General features: G+C 44.7%; 3 protein-coding genes across 8 annotated transcripts in view; 2 read left to right on the forward strand and 1 right to left on the reverse strand.

Moving 5' to 3' along the window:
• The first annotated feature begins 92 nt into the window (after nucleotides 1–92).
• LOC118511625 (prohibitin-2) lies at nucleotides 93–5,356 on the forward strand. Of its 4 annotated transcripts, none has more exons than XM_036054928.1 (5): nucleotides 93–200; nucleotides 277–508; nucleotides 861–1,519; nucleotides 1,602–1,698; nucleotides 3,196–5,356. In XM_036054928.1, the coding sequence occupies exons 2-5, from the start codon at nucleotides 376–378 to the stop codon at nucleotides 3,393–3,395; spliced, it is 1,089 nt and encodes a 362-aa protein (XP_035910821.1). In that variant the 5' UTR covers nucleotides 93–200; nucleotides 277–375; the 3' UTR covers nucleotides 3,396–5,356. The 4 variants fall into 4 exon arrangements, with proteins under 4 accessions (XP_035910821.1, XP_035910823.1, XP_035910822.1 ...); XM_036054930.1 differs by lacking the exon at nucleotides 3,196–5,356 and adding an exon at nucleotides 2,299–2,945 and having other exon boundaries at nucleotides 95–200; XM_036054929.1 differs by having other exon boundaries at nucleotides 97–200; nucleotides 357–508.
• The window catches only part of LOC118511622 (kelch-like protein 17), a 31,508-nt gene continuing 12,671 nt past the window's right edge, over nucleotides 3,937–22,773 (reverse strand). For all 3 annotated transcript variants that reach the window (XM_036054924.1, XM_036054920.1, XM_036054923.1), the window contains exons 2-9: nucleotides 20,766–21,690; nucleotides 14,255–14,453; nucleotides 13,726–13,822; nucleotides 13,450–13,571; nucleotides 11,524–11,638; nucleotides 10,038–10,144; nucleotides 6,761–7,749; nucleotides 3,937–6,689 (exon numbers count right to left, since the gene is read on the reverse strand). In XM_036054924.1, the coding sequence (XP_035910817.1) occupies nucleotides 6,479–6,689; nucleotides 6,761–7,749; nucleotides 10,038–10,144; nucleotides 11,524–11,638; nucleotides 13,450–13,571; nucleotides 13,726–13,822; nucleotides 14,255–14,453; nucleotides 20,766–20,791 (1,866 nt within the window). In that variant the 5' untranslated portion in view covers nucleotides 20,792–21,690 and the 3' untranslated portion in view covers nucleotides 3,937–6,478. The remainder of the gene's footprint in view (nucleotides 6,690–6,760; nucleotides 7,750–10,037; nucleotides 10,145–11,523; nucleotides 11,639–13,449; nucleotides 13,572–13,725; nucleotides 13,823–14,254; nucleotides 14,454–20,765; nucleotides 21,691–22,773) is intronic.
• LOC118511624 (odorant receptor Or1) lies at nucleotides 17,030–19,204 on the forward strand. The gene is made up of 8 exons (XM_036054927.1): nucleotides 17,030–17,434; nucleotides 17,503–17,651; nucleotides 17,716–18,019; nucleotides 18,088–18,251; nucleotides 18,322–18,526; nucleotides 18,586–18,674; nucleotides 18,738–18,810; nucleotides 18,872–19,204. The coding sequence occupies exons 1-8, from the start codon at nucleotides 17,210–17,212 to the stop codon at nucleotides 18,926–18,928; spliced, it is 1,266 nt and encodes a 421-aa protein (XP_035910820.1). The 5' UTR covers nucleotides 17,030–17,209; the 3' UTR covers nucleotides 18,929–19,204.

A 22,773-nucleotide genomic window follows, 5' to 3' on the forward strand; every position in this document is an offset into this window, starting at 1 on the left:
GAAAATGTTATTTTATTTTTATACACAACGATAACTTTTTTATTGTTAAATTGAACTCATTACCGTTTTTTTTTCATGATGGCCAGACCCGTTCTGCTGCGGTCGCTAACTGTCAAAAGCAGACGATGCTGTCAAACTGACATTTCCTATCGGTAACAAAAGACAAAAAAAAAATCTCACAGAAGTTTCCAGCGAACAAGGTGCGTGTTTTTCGTTCACCGATATCATTTGTGCAATATCTACGATAATAATCTCCTAAACTTCTTACCACCGCAGTGACCGCTCTGTTCTAGCGTTGCTGTATCGATTTTACGTGCAGTGAAAAGCTTCCCTCCCTTAACTCCATTCGATTGCAGGGCTAAACAGCAACACAAGATGGCACAGAGCAAGCTGAACGATTTGGCCGGAAAATTCGGCAAAGGAGGCCCGCCCGGATTGGTCACCGGACTAAAGGTGCTGGCCGCTGTCGGTGCGGCTGCCTACGGCATTAAAAACTCGCTGTACACCGGTAAGTGTTGGGGCAATATTGCGAAACTACTGGGATGTGTACAGGAGTGATGCAACCATAACCTCTATTTGCGTGCTGGACATGTACCGGTTGAATAAGTTTTGGACTAAAGCGAATGGAGTAATATTCTAAAATATGGCAACCTAACGCGAATTGGCGTGGAAATTCGAGTATTGATTAAATGTTTATCAATTTACGTTTCATGCGTTAGAATTCCCTTACGGAAACGGTTTCAACGCGTTGGGTGCATTCATTACATAACATTCGGTACAGAGGCCTGAGCTGTCGCCATGCCGCTAATGTTTACGTTCTTTATGCTAATTTGCTGCTGCTCTTATGTTTCTTCCCTCAGTTGAAGGTGGTCATCGGGCGATCATATTCAACCGTATCGGTGGTGTGGGCGATGATGTGTTCGCCGAAGGTTTGCACTTCCGCGTGCCCTGGTTCCAGTATCCCATCATTTACGACATCCGTTCCCGGCCGCGCAAAATTTCGTCCCCCACCGGTTCGAAGGATCTGCAGATGGTGAACATTTCGCTCCGTGTCCTGTCCCGCCCCGATGCACGCAAGCTGCCCGTGATGTATCGTCAGCTGGGCCAAGATTACGACGAAAAGGTGTTGCCCTCGATCTGTAACGAGGTGCTGAAAAGTGTGGTGGCGAAATTTAACGCCTCCCAGCTGATTACCCAGCGTCAGCAGGTGTCGCTGCTTATACGCCGTGAGCTGGTGGAGCGTGCGGCCGATTTTAACATCATTCTCGACGACGTGTCGCTAACGGAGCTGAGCTTCGGCAGGGAATACACAGCGGCCGTTGAAAGCAAACAGGTAGCACAGCAGGAAGCACAGCAGGCAGCCTTCTTGGTGGAGCGTGCAAAGCAGGAACGGCAGCAGAAGATCGTACAGGCCGAGGGTGAAGCCGAGGCAGCGAAAATGTTGGGTATTGCGGTATCGGAAAATCCCGGTTATCTGAAACTACGAAAGATTCGTGCTGCACAGAGCATTGCTCGAACGGTGAGTTTTGTGGCCAAGTGCTGCCATGTATGCATGTGAGGCGAAGACCGATGCAATAACTGTTGTTTTTGTTACTTTTCAGATTGCAAACTCACAGAACCGTGTCTACCTCTCTGCCAACAGTCTGATGCTGAACATTCAGGACGATACTTTCGACGATATGTCGAAGAAAGTTTCAAGTAAGAAATGAGAATTACTAACGCCTCCGGTTACGGAGGCACCACTAACCAAGTCTAACAATTCACCGGGTAACAACACTGCTAGCCACACTAACGAGAAGTTGACGCTGGATGTAGGATTTCATCCACCGTCCGTAGCCGGATTTCCATACGCACATGAGAATCCTTTTTAGTAAATTGTCGAATTGAACTGTGTTTTTGCCATTGGCTTTAATGCAAAAGAGCACAAAATTTAGTACTTTTCCTACCGGCATGCTATGATACTTCTCGATAGTTTCCATGCAAAGTTTTGCTCGTATCTAGTAAACCTTGGAGGAAGAAACGTCCAAGTGTAGATCGAACGTAGCGCGTGCATTTTGATGTACAAATAATGTAGCAACGTAATAAATAGTCTTGTTAACAGTAACAAAACAACTAACATTGATCTGCTTAAAGCAGTTTTCTTAATTTTCTTTAACATTTTCTCACATTTTTTTTGGTTTCGAATAATTAAAAACTTCAATTTGCACAATGTTCTAATGCATTGATGACTGCTGTAGTAGCCATGGCAACCGCACTGATACTAATCAACCATTTTCTATCTGTTTTCATTTCCTCTAGGAAAATAAGTACGCACGCCGGGTGCATTTATAGAACCTATTGCCTAAAATACCGATAATACCATATACACCCGAGACAGAAGAGCGATAATCGAAGCGCGAACTAATTAAGCATAGAAAGTGTTCCTGGTGCAGGAGCGCACATTTTTGAAAAGAACAAAAGCGAGCCACCCTCCTCCTCCTTCTCCGGCAAGTAAGCGATCTTGTGCGGCCGGCGGTGTGCAGGGAACAAAACTGATGAGCGGTCGTGATCGGAATTGCTAGATGGATTATGTGCAGCGATTTCGTGTCCCGGTTTTCCCCGTGCATGTGTCAAACACAGGCAACCAGTGTACGATGATAGTTTTCGCTAGTAGTGATCGTCGTAGTAATCGGTGAAGGGGTGAGGTGCAAAGGAACGAAGGTGATCCGTGTCGTTTGTCTCGTTCGGTTTCGAAAACATTCGGTGGTATTGGGCGCTTGGTAATAGCAACGTTACGAAGGAAGGATACTGGCCACCATCTGGATGCGCATGTGTGTGGGCGCCGGTTGCATTTTTGTTTAGTTTAGTCGTTAAGAAGGTGCATTTTGTGAGCGAATAAAGTAGTTGGAGTTGGGTGCTCCCCATTTCCCGCTCCGTGCCACCGATCCCATGGTGGTAGTGTAAAACCGCGTTGCCATCAGCTGTTAAGTGTTTTCGTTTCCGAAAGTAAAAAAAGAAGCACCCCCATCCCGTCGCTCGCCACCATCTGGATCGTCACAGTACGCCTTGCCGGGAGTAGGAGGAACTGGCAGCACAGCTATAGGTGTAAATATTAATATTCCCCCCCTTTTTTGTTTTATTTTTCGTTTACTTTCATTCCTTTCCACCGTTGGGGATGTTTGTGTCGGTGGCGCTCGAAACATCGAAACGATCCAGATGGACGGCAAGCATCAGCAGCGGGGGGATGGTTTAGCTCACCGACATCATCTACCGCAGCAGAGCAAATGAAGCCGAAAGTGGGCGCGAAAGTGAACGAAATTACCCCGGCGGAAGATACGCTGCAGCAGCATGACGAAAGTTTGATTAAAATCATCGCGGAAGAAACGGTCGAGCGGTTGAAGGGAAATGTGCTATAGAGAATGTTCCCCGACGTGCGGTCTATACATTAGTACGAATGTACAATTTTCTTTTCCTGATGATTTATCGTAAATGTTATGCATATGTGTAAAAAGGATCAACATTTCAGTTTTACTTTCGCTCTCAAGCTGGCCGGGACTCCATAGGTCAATGTTAGACCTTGCGAAACGTTAATGCCGTAGACATTGTTTGGTTGAAGCTTTTCCGTGGAGCAAAAGCTCTCCAAAAGCTACCAAAGCGCTTAACAGCTCTATAATGAACTCTCAATACTGTGAAACACCGGAATGAACACCGGATGAATGGGTGAAATTAGGTTTCTTCCTCTATTATCAGTGAAAGTAAGCGGAAATGTTGTCCTTTTTAAAACATGTTGCAACATTTCATATAATCTATCAGGAATTATTAGACCGGATTGAAAACAGTACAGTTTGATGTACAGTTACACATTACAAGGACATTTCTTTCAGGTGAAGAAATTGAATGCATTTGTTATGCTGACCACCGACCAGCAGATTCGTTGTACAAGTCAAGTTGATTTCCTTTTTTTTTAACTCCTTTCCACGCATTATGGCTATATTTCCAAGTTGATGTTTAGCAAAGTGTAATTGTAGTTGGTTTGTTCCTGCTCCTTCTAGACACCGTTCGTCTGATTTCTTGTGATTTTAAATTTTGTTGCCTAATGTTTCAGATCCTACAGATTAATAAAGGATGGTACAACAGCAATGGAAAAATGTCCTCTTTTTTTGGTTTAAATTTTCTTTACTGATGGCTAAGTTTGTAGTCCAATGGATGAAAAAACGGGGGTTTTGCCTCACGCGTCACGTCAAGGTCCTACAGTGCTACAAGAGGTCCAGATAATGGCAGTGTTTCGTTTGTTGTTCGAGCCTCGGTAAATGGCTCGATCCCTGAAGGGGGGAGTTCCTGTTAAGTCCGTTCCGTTGTACTGCAGCCCGTTACCGACTGCTCAAGCTAATTTACGATTACGTTTCCTGGCGATGGAAATGTGACCGATGGTTATATATGGCGCAAATGGGGTTGTAACTGCTGGCAAAAGCTTTCTACTACACTACTTACGAGGACATGAGGACGTTGATGAAGACAAGCGTTTCGATTTCCATCTCCAAGGGTACGGGTTAGGTTAGGGGTTCGGTTTGTTTGTTACTCGATTCGAATTGATTTTGGACCTCATTTTGGATTATTTTTTTAAACTACATCAACTAGCTGTTGTATCTATCACTCGCTACGGCATAACTCATCACTAAAGACTACACCCAATTACGGTTTAGATAGAAGTAATGGGACAGGAAAAACCTTTGATTTTTTTTTCATATCAAGGCAAAGCACATAAACATAAGATTCTAACATAAAACAACGTTAAAAATCAGAGTAGAGCAAAACAAAAAAAGGGGCATGGCGTTAGATCACTGTATCGCTGCCCCTGACTGGTGGCCATACCGAGAGGGATGCATTTTTTTTTTCAGTTGCATTCTTAACAATAGAGTTTATCACAGTGTTTTGTTTTAAGTTTTTGAAGAAAAGCAGCAGCATTTGTCGGTTTTGCATTGAGTTTTTTCTTCTTCTCCTTCTTCGTATATGGTTACGCATTGCCGAAAAAGTTGTACTGAAGAGAGACGAGCTATCAACTGATGGGATGGGGGGGGGGGGGGGGGGGGGGGAAACGGGTGCATCCAAACAGATCCAATAGACCGACCGTACAGCACACATACCGAAGGCTTAAAAATAATTAACAAACAGGTAGGAGAGAAACGAAATGGTTGCGGTGTAGTGTACGGAAAAAAAGCTAACAAGGAGCTTTTTGTCTTAAAATAGATACACTACGCTTACTTCCAAGCTACAACATACAGGCAACTAAAATGGAACGAGCATCGAGCGTAAGGGTTCAATACTGTTACCCGAAAAATCCATAGAAAATAAAGAATGAAACACATCGTTACAATAAGAACACATTGCAAATTCCTTTCGCTTCCTGCAACCCTCCTCCCTTACGTTTGATTGGCTTTTTGCAAGGTATCCCAACTATGTTTGAATTCGTCCCACATTGGTTTGGATCTGTCCCGAGGATGATCGACTTTTTCTCAACCACAGTTGTAGTTCTGTACCACAGTTTTTTGATGACAATTTCCCAACTATGTTTGAATTCGTTCCGAAAGGGTGTCGACTGTTTCCCAAATATTTTAGGATGCTATAGCATAGTTCCATAAACTGGATTCGGCCCTAAAATTGCTGATATGGTATTAACAAAAACCAGATGTTTCGACTAAAACATAAATTAAAGCGGATTAAAAAAATATTTGGAAACCCCTCTTTAAACTATGGGTAGATAGTTCCCAGATGTTGACAAAACCCTTGGACGAAACCCTCTACGAGCTGTACGATGGTACAGTGGGCTGGTCACGTCATGAGATTGACACCGGACGACCCAACCCTTTAAGTCCTTTTAGATCGTCCACACGGACAGAGAAGGCGTGGTAGGCCCAAACTGAGATGTAGTGATGGCGTTGATGCGTCCGCCAGAACGGCCGGGTTAATCGATTGGCAGACGATGGCGCTGGATAAGCAAGTAAGTAAAGTCAAACACATCTGGCAAATTGTCAAAGTACCTCGGGACGAATCCTAAAATATTTGGGAAACCCTCACAAAAGCTCTGAGGCATCAGCGTCCAAAAGCTTCAGGATGCCCTGGATCGACCGGGGAGGGCGAAACCGTGACTATAGTCTTTCAAGTACGGATTTAGCTTAACTAAATGCACCTTAACACGTAAGCGACATTCCTCGTCTAATAATCTTATATCGTCCCTTGCCTGTGTCCCCTCCCACCGAACACAGCACTGCCCCAATCAACCTGTTTTGGCTAGCTAGCTGTTTTAATAATGGTTTATCTAGATAATGACTGTATGCTTGTCTCGATGTGCACGATGAAACACGATTAGCCTATGCCGTGGATGCGTTAGCGAAGGTCCTTACTGACTCGGTGGTGTGCCACCGGCTGTGGACGAGGAGACTAGCCCCGCACCGGCGGCATCCGCAGTCGAGCCGGAGCTGGTGGTGGAACAGTTCAGTGGTCAAATGCTAGTTTGCAGCAGTCCGCGCTCGAGATTGAAACACTCCAGCACCGAGGCCCCGATCGAGCTGCGTCTGGTAAGCATGGAAGTAACGATGGTCCACTTGTTAACCTTTGGATCGTACCGTTCGACCGAGTTGAGCGACGACGAACCATCGTTGCCACCGAGCGCGTACAGGAACCCGTTCGCCTCCACCACCTCGTGGGTCGATCTATGCAGCAAATGGGACCGTTTAAACGCGATTAATTAACCAATAAAACTATTTGCGCGACTGTTACGTACCTTCTGGAGTGCATTGCACTGATCGGTTCCCAGGCGTTCGTGCGCAGATTGAATCGTTCGCCCGTTTGCATGCACATCGTACCATCGCTACCGCCGATACAGTACAGATAGCCATCCAGTGCCGCAACTCCGCAGCTACTTCGCCGAGACGTCATGCTCGGTACCGAGGACCAGCTTCCAACGCGCGGATCGAACCGTTCGACCGATGACTGGTAATTGCTCGAATCGAATCCACCCAACGAATAGATGCAGTTATCGAGCACCGCCACCCGGCAGTACCGCCGCCGGGTGCTCATGGCCGGACAGGATGTCCACACGCCGGTCAGTGGATCGTATCGCTCGACGCTGCTCAAGCAAGACGCACCATCATAGCCACCGCACACGTACAGCAACCCATCGAACGCGCACGTGCCCAAACAGGACCGTTTCGTGCCCATCGGCGTAATGTTGGTCCATTCGTTGGTGAGCGGATTGTAGCATTCGGCCGTCGCCAGATCGTTCTCGCCATCGTACCCGCCGACCACGTACAGCAGCTTCCGGAGCGAAGTGACGCCGGCTCGCGAACGGCGCGAAATCATCGGTGATATGGTCATCCAAGCGTTGGTCTTCGGATTGTAACACTCGCACTCGTTGTGGATGGCAAATAGGCTGCCACCGCCGACGGCAAAGATGTACGATCGCATGCCCTCCGGGCGGCGCTCGAGCGTCCGCTGGCTGACGAGCGAGCTGCGCTGTTCCGGCAGCAGATGGTACTTCATCGCTTCGAGCAGCAGCTCTTTGCAGTGCGATTCTTCCCGCACGAGCGCCTCCGTTTCGACGCAGTTCATGAGAAATTCGCGGCTGACCAGCGGCAGCCGCACGTGGGACATCAGTTCGGATATGTGCTTTTTGCGCTCGCTGAGATCGTGCTTGATCCAGTTCAGCACGGCCACGAACACTTTCTCCTCCGAGCATATGTTTAGCTGGCTGTTGGAAATTAGATCCTGAACCTGTGGAAGAAACGACATGACATAATGGGTTGCAGTTGCACCACGTCTCTTAAGGACTATCAAGGTCCAGACCAGAGATGTGATCCAGACAGGAGCTTATAAATGTTCGAACGAAACGACTACACTCGATCGTTCGATCTACTGCAGAAGATCAGGTGGACGCTTCATGTTATCCGCCTTCATCTAGAAAAATGTAATCTTTTCACCTGTAACCTCCTCCAATGAGAACACATTGAACCAATAAACATCTTCAATCCAACCGAAAATAAATGTTCTGATGTATAATCTTGAGGCGGTCCGGTGGCCGAGGCAACAGCGGCGCCGGTCTTCACACGGCAGGGCCGGGGTTCAAATCCCATCCAGACCACCTTTCCCGTACGTAAGGCTGACCACTTTACTACGGGTAGAATTAAGTCACAGAAAGTCAGAAATGCTACCATTGACCTCTCGAGATTTTAGTGCCAAGGAAGAAGAAGACTGATGTATAATCTTTCTCAACGTCTTTCAATGGCGATCCAAAGACAGTTCAATCGAAACGAGGAAGAACTGCTTCATTGACTCTACTATACCTCGTCTAGGTCTAGGCCTGTCTCTCCTGGCTTTCTGTACTCGATTTTACCCTTAGCTGGATAATCAGATTAGCCTACAGATATGGGGTGAGCCTACACTGTCCGGATGAGATTCGCATCCCGATCCTGCCGTGTATAATACCGTTTTCTCTTTCAGTCGTCAATGTCACATGTACAAGGGTGATAGAATCGTTTAGGACCAGACACTTGGACGACGAGGACTCTGGACGACAAACTTTAGAATTCTTGTGGTCTTTGACCCTTCCTAGCCTTCATTCAATCGTAGTGTTTGCTGTTAGTTTAGCTCCAATTTGCTTATTTGTTGGGTGACCACTTGGCGTTGAACATGCTTGCAAATCAAAATATAAAATGTCCTTACGATGTGTCGAGCAACTTCAAAGGCTTTCACAGTGAACCCTTAGCTAATCGACAAACTTTTAGAGGAGATCCTCGGGAAGGATGTCACACACAGTAAATCGTGTAGGGAGGCTCTCTCGGGGATGTAATCGAACGTATCGCTTGCAATTAGATACCATTAGCTAGAATGCCTGACATGCCTCGCTCCTGTTCCTTGAATAGGTTTTGTTCCAGTAATGTTTTTGATTGAACATTTGAACCTAATTGTAATAGACCTTTCTCCATATCCTGAAAATCCAATTTCAGCGATTGTTTGCTGATATCACTCTCCCCAGCACAAGGCAAAACGTACTGAAAACGCATACAGTCCATTTCATCAAGTTATCAGCTGGCCGGTTTAATGGAACGTTTCGATAGGCAAAATCGAAGCAAAGATTAATTAATTTTCAACTCAAAAACAAACAACCTGTCGTGTTTGCCGAGCGTTATTGCTGTTAAATTATAAATGGAATGCTCACGGGAGTGATGATACCCAACAGGACACAATCGTCGCCCTGTCGTGCTGCTGCAGCCCCTCTGTTGTCAACGGCATTGTGCGGAAATGCTGCGTTGAACATGCTTTCCGACCGCGGGCATTGGTGAGGGGATTGCGATTTAGTGGGGTGGGGGTTGTTTCCCTAACCCCTTTTTCGATGGGCTCCACATTCTCCTGGTTAGTGTGGAAAATGTATGTACCGACGGAGGAAGCCCAAGGTGTGTGTGTGTGTGTGCGTTTGTGGTGGTAACATAATATTTTCCAAATACCTATAGGGTGGAACAGTTCCAGGAAAATACGTACGAACTTGTTCGCTGCTCCACCGTGAAGTATGCTGATTGTGTTTCGATGCTATTTCCGGTAGGACGCCTTCGACGTTCGTTCCACTGGGTGACAAAACAAACCTCAAAACTCGTAAACCTATTTCTCCCTATATTGCGCTTCCCACACGCATGGAACGCATCGATGGCGGGTATGATTCATGGCCGTTGGGAATCGACAGCAGACACGGGGGACTTTCCACTTTCGTGTCACGCTCGGTGGTAGTGGGTGCTCTGTGATATCCAATGGCAAATGCAGCGTTAGTTTTCGAGGATGACCTGTTTTGGTCCAAATTCCTGCCGCTGTGTTATACTTAATGCTAAGCGATACGCATCGCCAGAGAACGGCCATAATCGTTTCGGGATGACTTGTTCGGTCCCTTTGTCCCTGTTTCGCCTAGTACTGAACGCACCAGTTACACACACACACACACACACACACACCTCACCAAAGGGAACATCACCGCCAGGCGGTCAACATTTGGGGATAAGTGAATGTTTATTTACCTCATTAAATCCTAGCAATAAAAACTCTTCCGTGCCGACGACCTGCTGGAAGTTCTGCAGCGCGTACCGGTGGGATCGGGAGTGTAGTTCCTTGCACGAGTGAGCATCTGTGGAGCGAGAAGTGGAGGAGTGAACGAAATGATCAAACGAGGAAAATGAGAAAATCGGTTTTACGGCGATGGCGAACAAATGGGTGACAATCAAACGGTTTAGCTGGACGATTATTATACGAATGAATGTTGGGAAGCTAGGGAAGATTATGGAAATGGAATTATTTTCCCCCACTCAGTTGACCATTTGAGATGCGTGTTTGGTGAATCAATATTCTATTGAGTAGCCAAAAATTGGTTCCCAAACTTAAGGACGAAGAAATATTTTAAACGCAAAGGAGGATTGTGCCTCTGTGAAAATTTTTTCTTCTAATAATAAACTTCCTAAATGATTATTCAGCAAAAAGCTAACGGAGAAAGTTTAGTGGCAGTTGAGGTACTAATCGATATTATTGGTTGAAGCTCGAGGAGCTCCGAAAGAGGGGCATATGGAGAACCTTGGAGTATTGGCTGGAACTTTGCTGATGGAGCAAACTTCAAATCGATTGCAGAATTTCTCCCCAATTTGGGTATCTGATATGGTTGGTCTGGTGCCTGAGGTCAACCTGTTTCTGGTATCTATTTTTGTTATATTGTTCGGCAGAGTTGAGGATAGCTTAGTATAAGAAGTGTTCGAAGACATCATTTAAACCATCCTCAAATCAAATCATGACGTCTGCTCTACAAACAGAATATAGTAAAATCGCAAATTGTCCAATTAAATAAAGCGAACTACCCCTCCGAACGCCGAACACATCACAGGCAATCATTAAAACAATGCTCAAAATGCAATCAACTAGATTGCCGTTCGCGCACTCCCACCGATTGAACCTAATTAAGATGCATAACAAATGCCGGAAGCGAACGGCAATTCGAACGCATCGATTGCACGTTCACCATCGTGACAAGATGTCGCGGACAGATAATGGACACCTCCCTCCGGGGCGGGCATTACAGCACGACCAAAGGTAGGTAACAGCGGCAACACGTGTTACGTGCAAAAGTGATGGTCACCGGCCTGTCGGCACACAGTCTGTGCAATTGACCGATGTTAGCTCGTGACCGTCGCGGGATGGGATGCAATAAGCCGCTGCCGCCGAGCTCAACAGAGAAGGCAATTATGTAGTGCGCGTACGAAGACCGGAGTGACGGAGTGCGGCAATTAGGCGCCACAAACGGTCAACGGCTCCGGGACCGGGAACCTATTATGAGCGGTACAGGAAACGGTACGGATAAGCGGTTGTGTGTACCGCAAAAGTTCGTGTGAAAGTACGCTTGGGCAGCTAATCGGACACTTGCCGGTCATAGGGATTGTGTTTTGCTTCGGGGTGTGAAAGTTCTACGACCCGCTTTTAAGACGAACGATGAGCCGGGTGGGGGTGTGGGATGGTACGTACCTGCGAAACTTCGAATTCCCAGACAGTTTGAGGGATGGAGCTGACGAAGCAGAAACTTGCAACACGCTTCACGGACCGATTGAATCTGCAGCAGGCTCGAGGCTGGAAGCAGAACCTATAGGGGCAGGATGAAAGAAAATGGAAGGAACGGTATTGATTAGTGGCATTTGGTGCATTATGCTACGGTGCGCTAGTAAGTCCAGGGGAGTAGGGATGATTGACCGTAGAATTTAAAAGAATAATCCTCCTCCTCACAAATGTCCCGCCGCGACTAATGAAGATTAATGGGATCGATTAGGTATGCAACGGTTGTTGGTAGTGTTTGATTAAGGATGTTGAGCGAGAATCGATTTGTTTTAATTATTTACTGCTTTAAAAAAGTATTTAAAGATTATCAATTTACAACTTAACTAGCCTCTTAGAACTGTTTGAAAGGTTCTTTTCCATAAATTGGAAGTAAAAAAAATGTAATAATTCGTTCCTCGTCCAAATAATACTCAAATCCTTTTTTCAACAGGAAATTATAGCTTGGTGAATTAATTTCTTCTTATTTTTTTGCAATATATTAAACATTTGTGCTTAAACAGTAAATAGTCGACCAGAGGAAGAGTTCATACTTTACAACGCCTTCAGTGGGAATGACTTATGGAAACTTTTTACCCCCGGTGGATAACAAGTTTCGTTGCACGAAAAGGTCTTTTGGGACAATTACAAGGTCCCTAAGTAGACAAGGTCTGGTTGACAAGGGTCTAAAGAAGCCCTAGGCTATATTAGCTTCTGTTCATCGCGAAAATATCGCGTCGAGCATTTTGTTTGTTTTGATTTCTGCTAAAAAATAAATAAATTCCAGCGCAAAATATTCGTTCAGTTTAATACGTTTTTGGGACCAATGAGGAACTAAGACTTAGGAATTTAATACGTTTTTAGGACTTCGTTTGTTCAATGGGAAAAATATTTGATAAATAAGCAAAATAGACAACATTTTTAACGCAAACTTTATAGATTTTCAGGCATTAAAAATTTCAAATTGTTCGTTACAGGACATGATCGTTATGGATTACTGTTAATATATATTTTGGGATGTTTATTTTATTGAGACGTTGTAGGCTTCAATAGATTTATCAAATAATGTACAAAGTGAAATTATGTTTTAATTGCTAGAAAAAAATATTGTATTGAGATTAAATTAAAACAAATTGAGTTAAATTTTAATTTGTTATCATACCTCAAGGCTTGAAACCTGCGTGCTTGAATTGTACTTTAATTGTGTTGGCGCTGTGAGTTAATAATCTTATCCGAATCATTTATAATCTTTTTTTTAATGCATCTGAATTTAAAATTAAAAGAATTATTATAGCCTCATAAATTATTCTATAACTTGGGCCGGCCTGGTGGAAGATGCGACAGCGGCACCAGTCTTCACACGGCAAGGCAGAGGCTCAAATCTCATCCAGACTGCTCTCTCATAGTGAGGACTGACTATTCAACTATGAGGTATCATAAAAAAGTCTAGTAAGCCTGAAATGGCAGGCATGACCTTTGAGGTCGTTAGGCCAAGAAAGAAGAAGAACTCATTCGATTTGTAACACATGGCCAAAGATTTTCTATCAGTCTTAAACTTAAAAATGATATTTAATTTGAAAGTTATTTTCACCAAAACCTTTGAATAGTAAAGTAATAGTAAGAACAGTAATGCATAAATGTGTTTGAAAGCAATTAAAGTAATTAAGAACCAATCTTCAAAAACACCTCTGAATATGATGCTACTTCCGCCTGTGTAAGGCTATCATCTCATCCAAAGCCCCAAAAGAGGATACACATCTACTTAATATAGGCAATATGAAGCGTGGTGTAAATAGACACAGTCGCGATGATAAGAAACCAAGATGACTCTAGCTCGAGTGGATTAATCTCGGAATGTCTTACCTGCACGTTATCCTCGGTGATGGTAATCTCGCCACTGTACGCGTACTCGATGAGCTGCTTCAGCGACGATGGGTCAATATCGTGCAGCGTGACCACGTCGCAGTTCCGCTCGAGCATGTCATCTGCAAAATTCAACATTCCCTACATTAGTACTGCGAACGGAGCAGCAATGGAAATCGTGTGGATTTGTCTGCCCGGGGTTGTTAATTGAATTCTCACGACCCGGCACAACGGCCATCGCAGGCGTAGCCAAAACCCTCCCTGCCCGAGACTTACCGTTGAACATGGCGTAGAAGTACGGTGAAACTGAAGCTAGTATGACTTTGTGGGCATTGATTGTTTCACCCCCGACTTCCAGCGTAACATCACAAAGCTGCAGGAGAAAGAGAGAGAGAGAGAAAGGGAAACCCGACCGAAGTCATGGAGTGAAATGGGAGTCTTTGGTGAGCTGGAACCGGCAACGCTACACAAAACTGTACCAAATGAATATCCTGTTGAGTCCCCAGGGCCGACATGCCCGGTTGGTTTTACGTTTCAGCTGACCCTAGGCTCTAGCATAAGTGGTGCAAAAACTCAAGTGTCTGGCAAGCGAACCGTTGAAACGCTGGGGAACGAGCATTTGAGCCGCAAATTTGATTGTCATAATTTGACTGTTGAACTTGTTGGTCGGAGAGATTTCGACACCCTTCGGACAGTGGTTCGGTGCCGTCGCTTGCCAAACTCTCGATGTGCATTGGCACTGCACAAACAACATACACACAGGGAAAACATTGGCCAAAGGGAGCGAAACCCGGTCCACACTTACCTGTGCATTCTGCCGCATGCGGTTGATGGCGGAGAAGGACGCTATGCAGTGGCCGGGGTTTTGGTGGTGGGCCTGCGGCAGTATGTCGTCGTTGGACATATTCGGTGGGCTGAGATCGCTGGGGGTTTGCGTGGAGTTGCATGTTACAGTGGTGACGTCCTCGCCACCATTTGCCGTTTCACCGTTGCCTACCGGAGACCTGATACCGGAACGAGTGGATGGATGGATTTTGTTATTAGTCAGGACTATTTAGTACGTGAGGATTAAAGGTGTTTGGCGTTTTAAAATCCCTCAAATGGGGGTGATGTGTGATACATTGAAAATAACACTCAATCTTTAGGGGTTTTGGTGCAATGCATTTCAAAATAATGAATTGTTTATGTTAGTGTAAATTGAGCTTGAATATCTAGCAAATGTGAATATGAGAAGTGAAGTCCGTATTCGATCATGGAAAAATCCTCAAACGATTTGCGTCTAATTGTAATTCAAACTCCTTATAGATTATTCAAATCTAGATGTATTACACAGTTGTGGCTCTTAAATAATTCAAACTATTCACTCGTTCTTCGTCATCGTATCCCCATGAACGAGCTTAAATGAAAGCTTAAGATTACGTCTGCCCATACCAGCACGTAATTCGCAGCCACATTACCACAGGAATCACTAAAATGTCCTCTCCTTTTCTTGCAAACCAACCAGCAACGACAGTTTCCACCATTCCAATTTGCATTCCACTGAGCTGCAGCCGAAGTGTTTTAATTTTATTTTCATTTGCTTCGCTTAATTGCATTGGCAAAAGTGTGCGCCTGGTACTTTTCGTGTTCGGCACGGTACGGCCGTCCGACGCCATTCATTCTTATCAGCCACATTTCCTCCACTCTATCTATCTTAATCCGTCTGTCAGAGGGTTTTCTCTTATCTAACGGGGGGAGTGGGGGGTTATTCAAGTTTTTCGCTTCCATTAGTGGATGTTCCACTTTGCACAAGCTTTTGGAGCACTTCCTTCCGTTGTTTCGAGGGAGAGTAAGTGAGAGTGAGAGAGAGCGAGAGCATGCCCGGCAGGAAACTTGTCCATATCCATGGCAAACGAAATGCGACAGTTGTAAAATTTATCCCACCCTGTGGGCATACACGCCGGGGAGCTTTGTTGGGAACAACATGGAACAGAAAACCACCCAAACCACTCGAACTCGACCATCTGTTCTGGTGCTGGCCGGAATCGATGCCACATTTCCTGTGGCGATGGTGGTGGAATTCAATACCGTCGGCAACCGTTTATGGCTTAGCACGGAGAAAATGGTTCAGGCTCAAATTGAAAAAAGTTGTTCGAACGCACGGGTGGAGGAAGTTTTTTCGGTTTTACACCATGTTTTCCTTCCGCGGGTGGTATGTTTTTGTGCGAGTGTGTGTGTTTGTATACGCCACCCGAATAAAAGCATCGCAGGGCCGGTGTGCAGAGTATCGAATCTGTTTGTCATGGCAAATCGCTTAAGAAGGATGCGTTTGTTGGCGCCAGCAATATAAAGCTCCGAAGCAAGCAGAATGATGCTGATAGGCTTTTCTTCTATTGTTCAGCAAGTATAGGGCTCTGTAGGGGAAGGCAATACACTCTCAACGTTATGGTGCGATATCTTGATCCAATACACATTTCCCACGGGGGGGAGTTAAACCACTTAACAGACTCAAGGTGACTTAGATATGAATTTGGAAAGTTACTGTGCTAAAATGAAGGGAATCATTTTATGAAAGGCTAACATCTTACTTTAAATCTTACTTAGAGACACAGATAAATCTTCATTATCGGCTTCATTTGAGTTATTGCTTTCATTGAAATTTTATTTTAATTTAAAACATCAAAAAGTTCACAATATTTTTTATCAATATGAAGTATTTGTTGCTGATTAACATTGAAAAAAAAATCACAAACTTCAATCAAGTCAAGGTAAAAAAAAGATAAAATCAACCAATTAAGCATACATGTTATTATATTGGGGCGGCTCGATGGTATAGGCGACAACGGTTCCTGTCGTCATATGGCAGGACCACGTTTCAAATCCCATCCGGATCGTTCCCCCCTAGTGAGGATTGACTATCCAACTGCGTGAAATCATTAAGTCTCACAAGCCAGAAATGGCAGGCATGACCTAAGAGGTCTTAAGGCCAAATAAGGGGGAAAGATGATTTAGTAAGTACATCCGTTCAAACTGTGTAGAATATCCTAGGCAAGATGGACAACTTTATTGAAAAAAAATTATCATCCGTTGTAGAACTCCAACTGAATTCGGCGGAGACCAATAGAGTTTTTATAAAAAGACCCCTGTCCAATAATTTTACACCTGAGCCGTGGTATCGACTAAGTGCGGTTTAGACCCACAGAATGCCCTTATTTCACTCTTTGAGGAGGAGTTTAAACTGCCAAGCTAGCTGTCGAAAACCCCTTTCGAAAAAGCGGGGGATAATTTTGTGGTATTAATTGTAGGATTTGAGCAACATTTAATCGATTGAATTATCTGTTTCAATGTTCATTATTATCTAAAGATTAATGCAAAAGCGTAGATAATTCGACTATAGTTAACCTTATTTAAAGCTTGAACCGGGATAGCGAAAAATCCCAGCTTTATTGATTTAAATTGGGACTGAAAATAATATTTTTTACAAGCAAAGTTATACCATGCATTCAACTCAAACAAATCCCAATTACCAGCCAGGAACACTAGCACCTAGCTCTTAAAAACTTTGACTTAATTTGTGGCTCGTTAGTGGTAAAATATTGAACACCGGACAAGCGTACCATCCCATTAGTTTAACGAGGTACGCCCTCCGTATCGGAAGTTTCTGACTGTGGTTTGTTCAAGGCTTTCTAAACATTGAACGACCATTAAAAGAAGGATCCACCGATCAGGAGAGCATTTCAGTTCCAGTTCAGAAAGGCGTGAAACTACCCTCGGCCCATCGATGAAACTGAACAAACTAAGCCCACGGTGGGATGCGTACGATCGGCGAAATTCGTTCTGGCTGCAGTTGGTATGTTTGCGGCATTTGGGCCTGTGGCCACCGGAAGATTCGGACGAAGCGACCCGGAAGCGGTACATTGCGTACGGTTGGTTTTTACGCGTTGTGTTTCTCCATCTGTACGCTCTGACGCAGGCATTGTACTTTAAGGATGTGAAAGATATTAATGTGAGAGTGGTAACAGAAGTGTGGTGGAGTTATTGGGGAAGTATTATTGGGGTTTCCTTCTGTTGCAGGACATTGCCAATGCACTGTTTGTGCTGATGACACAAGTGACGCTGATCTACAAGTTGGAAAAGTTTAACTACAACATCTCTCGCATTCAGGCGTGCCTGCGCAAACTCAACTGTACACTGTACCATCCGAAACAGCGTGAAGAGTTTGGGTAAATAGGAGAAACAAGAAACGGAGGAACTCTATAACTAATGGCGGCTTCCCTCATCAATCAGGCCTGTACTCCGCTCGATGAGTGGCGTGTTTTGGTTGATGATCTTTCTCATGTTTGTGGCCATCTTTACCATCATCATGTGGCTGGTATCGCCCGCGTACGATAAAGAACGCCGACTACCCGTTCCGGCCTGGTTCCCGGTGGATTATCACCGTTCGAACACCGCGTACGGGGTGCTGTTCCTGTATCAAACGATTGGAATTGTCATGAGTGCGACGTACAACTTCTCGACCGACACCATGTTTTCCGGCCTGATGCTGCACGTGAACGGACAAATAGTGCGGCTTGGTAGTATGGTAAAGAAGGTAATCGATTGGATCCGTAAGCTGTGGGGTTAAGTTTCATCAATCCGAATCCAATTTTGTTCATGCAGATAGGACATGAAGTGCCAACCGAGCAGCAGCTTGTGAAGGTAGCGGTGCCGATTGATGGTGAGTGGATTGAGATGAGAAAGCGAATCAAACATCATTCGCGAGTGTATGGTAAAACGTATGCCGAAGTGACGGAGTGTGTACTGTTTCATAAGGACATTCTGAGGTAAGACTTTGGACATTGGTTTGCTTGTTTGAGCGCTAAATTGGCAAACACGTCTCGAGCTTCTTTGCAGCTTCAGTGATGAAGTGCAGGACATATTTCAAGGATCAATCTTTGCCCAGGTGTGCGCCTCGGTAATTATCATCTGCATGACACTGCTGCAGGCCACCGGCGACGATGTGACGACGGCCGATCTGCTTGGCTGTGCGTTCTACTTGCTAGTGATGACGTCCCAAGTGTTGGTGTTCTGCTATGTGGGGAATGAAATCTCCTACACGGTATGTAGTACGATACAGAAGGGAGGAAATCGGTTTTAATGCCACCTGTCCATCTGCAGACGGATAAATTTACGGAGTTTGTGGGATTCTCCAACTACTTTCGGTTCGATAAGCTTACCAGTCAAGCTATCATTTTCTTCATGCAAATGTAAGCTGAAGTCGGAGAAGTTATGTTCATCATATTAATGCATTTTCCATCGTTTAATTGAAGGACATTAAAGGATGTTCACATTAAGGTGGGAAGTGTTTTGCAAGTAACATTAAATCTTCACACATTTTTGCAGGTAAAATGGTACATTTGCTTGTAGTTACTGTTTTTATTAAAATCTCATTTCCCATTTATAGATTATGAAGCTGTCTTACTCGTATTTGGCTGTACTGCAGAGCATGGAATCAGAGTAAGCATAAACTGGTGATTGTTTCAGGTCCTCAAATAGGATTGATAAAGTATTGTGTAAAAGTTATTTAGAAAATCAAACCATTTGCTATTGTCTCATTTGTTAGAAAGAAAAACAATCACAAATTGTCTAAATTTTTATGACGATGGAAGAGTAACGAACAAAACACTAGGTAATGAAAAATGAGATGAATGATCTTTGGGACTCAGAGCTCGGCTTAATCCATCCCAAGTACAGGAGTGTCTTCTTCTTCGGTGGCACGGTCATATTTGTAGCTTTCTGTGACTTGATTTTAACTGTAGCAAGGTGGACAGAGAGCTCCCCTACATACGGGAAGGACTGCCTCCGGATGGGGTTTGAACCCTGATCCTGCCGGCCTGAAGACCGGCGCAGCTGTCATTTTTGTCACCGGACCGCTTCAATGGTACTGGAGTATGTAGGTGCAAACATCAGAAATCCTGAGAAAAAGATTGTGCAGTCCCATTTGTGGACAAGTCAGAATTAAACTAAATGACTGCTATCAGATCTTCAACATTTCTGGGCAACAGTTTTAACAAGGCGGACGAAAAAGTCTCAAAGTCAAAAAGTCTCTGTGCCATGCACAGTATGTCTCGATGATCCGAGGTGTAAGCTTTGGCGATTATCTTATTTAAATCGTTACAAATCTTAATATACCGTGTCTTGTCACGGTTATGGGCGATCTGTTGGCCGAGGCGATACCAGCACCGGTCTTCACACGGCAGGACCGTGGTACAAATCCCATCCGGACCGTCTCCCCTTACCCAGAACTGACTATGGATCCAACTACGGGTTAAATCACCAAAAGCCAGAATTGACAAGCCAAGACCTCTCGTGGCTGTAGAGCCACATAAAAAGAAGGCACGGTTTTCGATTAGTGATTCATTAACTAAAAGGATATTTTTTTCCAGTAGCCAATAAGGATTTTGCAATACGAGAAATAGTAGTTACTGGTTACTTATAAACGCCACAGAACGTTGACACAAAATCTATCCAAAGTAGATCTTCTAGCTTCTAAGGCAAGAGGAAAATGCCGTGAAGCATTGCCTACTATGACAAGCTCTATAAAGAAGCGCCAAGTCATTTCGTAAGGACTAGGACACTGGTAGATATTGCCTGTAAAGTTTCTTTTTATGTTTATCATAAGAAGTGGCTCCAATTTAGATGTAGTGATGGCAAGGATGCGTCTGCTGGTTTTGAGGCTTGAATAATCAATTTAAAGAAATATTTTTTATCCTCTTTGACTTCTACAAAGTATCTATAGAAGCTCTTCTGTTCATTGACATTCGCACTTAAATGTTATTTATTGCTAAATAAACTCTCCACGCAATAATACATCAAGAGGATTGTAAAAATGAAGGTTTAAATTTTGATTGGTCGATTTGGTCCCGGGACAAAATCAAAAGTCATGCTTTCAAACATAAACTTACTTTGAAAGGCCATTTTCAAATTGCTTACTTCCGTAGCCTGTATACCGACCCCGCTATCCACATTGCCCCAAGCAGTGTAATTGTTGGAATTTTATTCACCGAGCTGTCTTGAAAAATTAACAACCGTCTCAATTGAAGCACTTACTTCGTACGGCAAGTAATGTTATTCACCAACGAACAAACAAAAAAAGTCAAACTAGAGTAATCGACGGAAAAAGGCATCAGATCTGCCCAAGTAAAATATTCGCTTTGAAGTTGACTTGAAGCGTGCCTCAAGTGGACTCACTAGTGGCCGCGAGCAGATCCCCGTTCGCACTACAGCAGCACACTTCACGTCGTCTAGACGGTCACACTTGTTCGTGGAAAAATGGGTGGGGGGAAACAAAAACTTACGTGTTTGATTTGACGGGCAGGAACATTTTCTTGTTGCACGCGACCAACTTAGACAGATGCTTGATGAGAAAGATTTTCACCTTCAAGGTGCATATTCGGCGCGGAGCCGCTACTGCCGTCGAGGTTGAAGGGGTGGGTGAGGTGGGCTTAACGCTCGGCGCTTGCTGTGCTGTCGAACCAGCGACTTCCGGTGGCTGCGCCTGGACGTCCTCCTGCCGGGGAAGATTGCTTGAGGTGCTCCTTCCGCGATCGTCACCGGTGGTTGTTGGTAAGTGTTGCTGACGGTGGCTGGATTCGCCTGCTGCGATGTGCTGCTGTTGGCTGCCGTCGTTGACGACGGTGGTGGTGATGATCTGTTGCGTGGCGGTGGCAGCAGTACTGATCGAAGCAAGCGATGCGAGCTGTGCGATGGCAAGCTTAGGCTGCTGGCAAGGTGTGGACCGCTCGGCTGGGACCACTTGAAGGCGTTCGCGGTGTTCTAACTCTACGCTCGCAGTGTCCGGTTCGTCCGTCGGGGCAGCACTCGAGCATCGGACTAACTTGGTGCAGCTGTGCAGGGAAGCAGTGGGTGAACCCGTCGCGGAAGCCGCTGCGGCGCAGGATCGATCCACTTTTACTGGCGTTACGCACAAACGCGCCGTTCGGGACGAATCTGCTGCTGTGACGATCGAGCTGGCACGCGCCGGTACCGGTATTGTGGTGTGACTCTCGACTTCAGGGTCCCGAGTCCGTTCACTAGTCTAGCCGCCGAAACCTTTCGACACTTCACTTCACGCGCCACTGACGTCAACGGGTGTGTGGTGAAAAACCCCGTTTGCTGGTGGATGCCTCCAATTCAACTACTTATGTTGGGCATGCATTAGATGGGTTGGGGTTTGATGATGAAAAACGGAGCGCGTTCAGCACCGAGCCAAGATGACCGATTCTATTTCGGAAGAAAGAAAAGAAATAAACAAAACAGATAATAAAATTGAATCGCTCCGGACCGAGCAGTTGGATGTTGTGGGCATGTGTGTGGGATCGTGAAGAAAAGGAGGTAAGGTTTGGGAATCGTAGAATGATAAACTGGATGATTGCACGAGACGTACAGCAGCAGTACATGTGTTCGATCCACAGCGAAACGACAGACTGCCAACGTTGTTGGTACGAAACTGCGATAAAGATGATAAATTATGCAAACTCATTTCGGCCCTTCGGAGAATACGGACGCGAGCGTGTACGTGAAAGTTGGTAGGAAAACAAAAGAAAAGGGCCGTGAAGCGTATGCTTTCAATGGTGGACCTTGCCTACCGAGGTTGGGGAATTGAATGAAACTTTTGCCGGGGTTTTGACGCTTGATATCATTAGACAGATAAAATATTATTTTGAGATAAAAGCGATACAAATTCGGACGAATCGTTCTGTGAGAGGATTAGTACATCGAATGTTAGTTGATTGCAAATCGATGTTCCAGAAAGTGCCGTTTTTGTTGTATTTTATTTGTGGTTCTTATGCAACAATTAACGATCATTAGCCCAAGAATAGCACAAAGGTTTATGGAATATTTCAATATAACCTTTAACTTCGTTTAAGAATTTCTTAACGTTTTTTGGAAAATACTTTGAGTTGTTCCACGAATTATACAAAATGAGGTATAAAAAAGTAATACCGAAGTAGGATGGCTTTAGTTAAAACAGGTTCATGTTATCATCTTTGTCACATCACTCATTACTTTTATGCGATATCTGTGAAGTAACGACGGAGCAGGGCCAACAAAAGATGTTTGGAGCAAATGAACCAAATCGTTGCATTAGTGGACATTTCGGGGTCGTTTTGTGAAGTTAAAATAGTTTTCCTCGATTCACATTCATCCAAGAAAAAAATCCTAATAAAGTCTGAGTCAATATTGTGAATTTTCAGAATTGTTGAGGCCAGTCTCGCATACTTCGAAGGGGGCCTATAGAATGTAGTGGAATTCAGTCTTGGTTATTAGACATTTTGTTAGGTTTGGTTTTTTTGCCACATCTTC

This window comes from Anopheles stephensi, chromosome 3 (assembly GCF_013141755.1).
Source record: "Anopheles stephensi strain Indian chromosome 3, UCI_ANSTEP_V1.0, whole genome shotgun sequence".
In the NCBI taxonomy this organism is placed as follows: Eukaryota; Metazoa; Arthropoda; class Insecta; order Diptera; family Culicidae; genus Anopheles; species Anopheles stephensi.

Bases quoted from the DNA above. Each gene is read 5' to 3' on its own strand.
- LOC118511625 (XM_036054928.1), top strand. From the start codon at position 376: ATGGCACAGAGCAAGCTGAACGATTTGGCCGGAAAATTCGGCAAAGGA. The intron at 509-860 runs GTAAGTGTTGGG...TTCTTCCCTCAG, and splicing joins TAAAAACTCGCTGTACACCG to TTGAAGGTGGTCATCGGGCG. The intron at 1,699-3,195 runs GTAAGAAATGAG...GAAACGATCCAG, and splicing joins TATGTCGAAGAAAGTTTCAA to ATGGACGGCAAGCATCAGCA.
- LOC118511624 (XM_036054927.1), top strand. From the start codon at position 17,210: ATGAAACTGAACAAACTAAGCCCACGGTGGGATGCGTACGATCGGCGA. The intron at 18,020-18,087 runs GTAATCGATTGG...TTGTTCATGCAG, and splicing joins TTGGTAGTATGGTAAAGAAG to ATAGGACATGAAGTGCCAAC. The intron at 18,252-18,321 runs GTAAGACTTTGG...GCTTCTTTGCAG, and splicing joins TTTCATAAGGACATTCTGAG to CTTCAGTGATGAAGTGCAGG.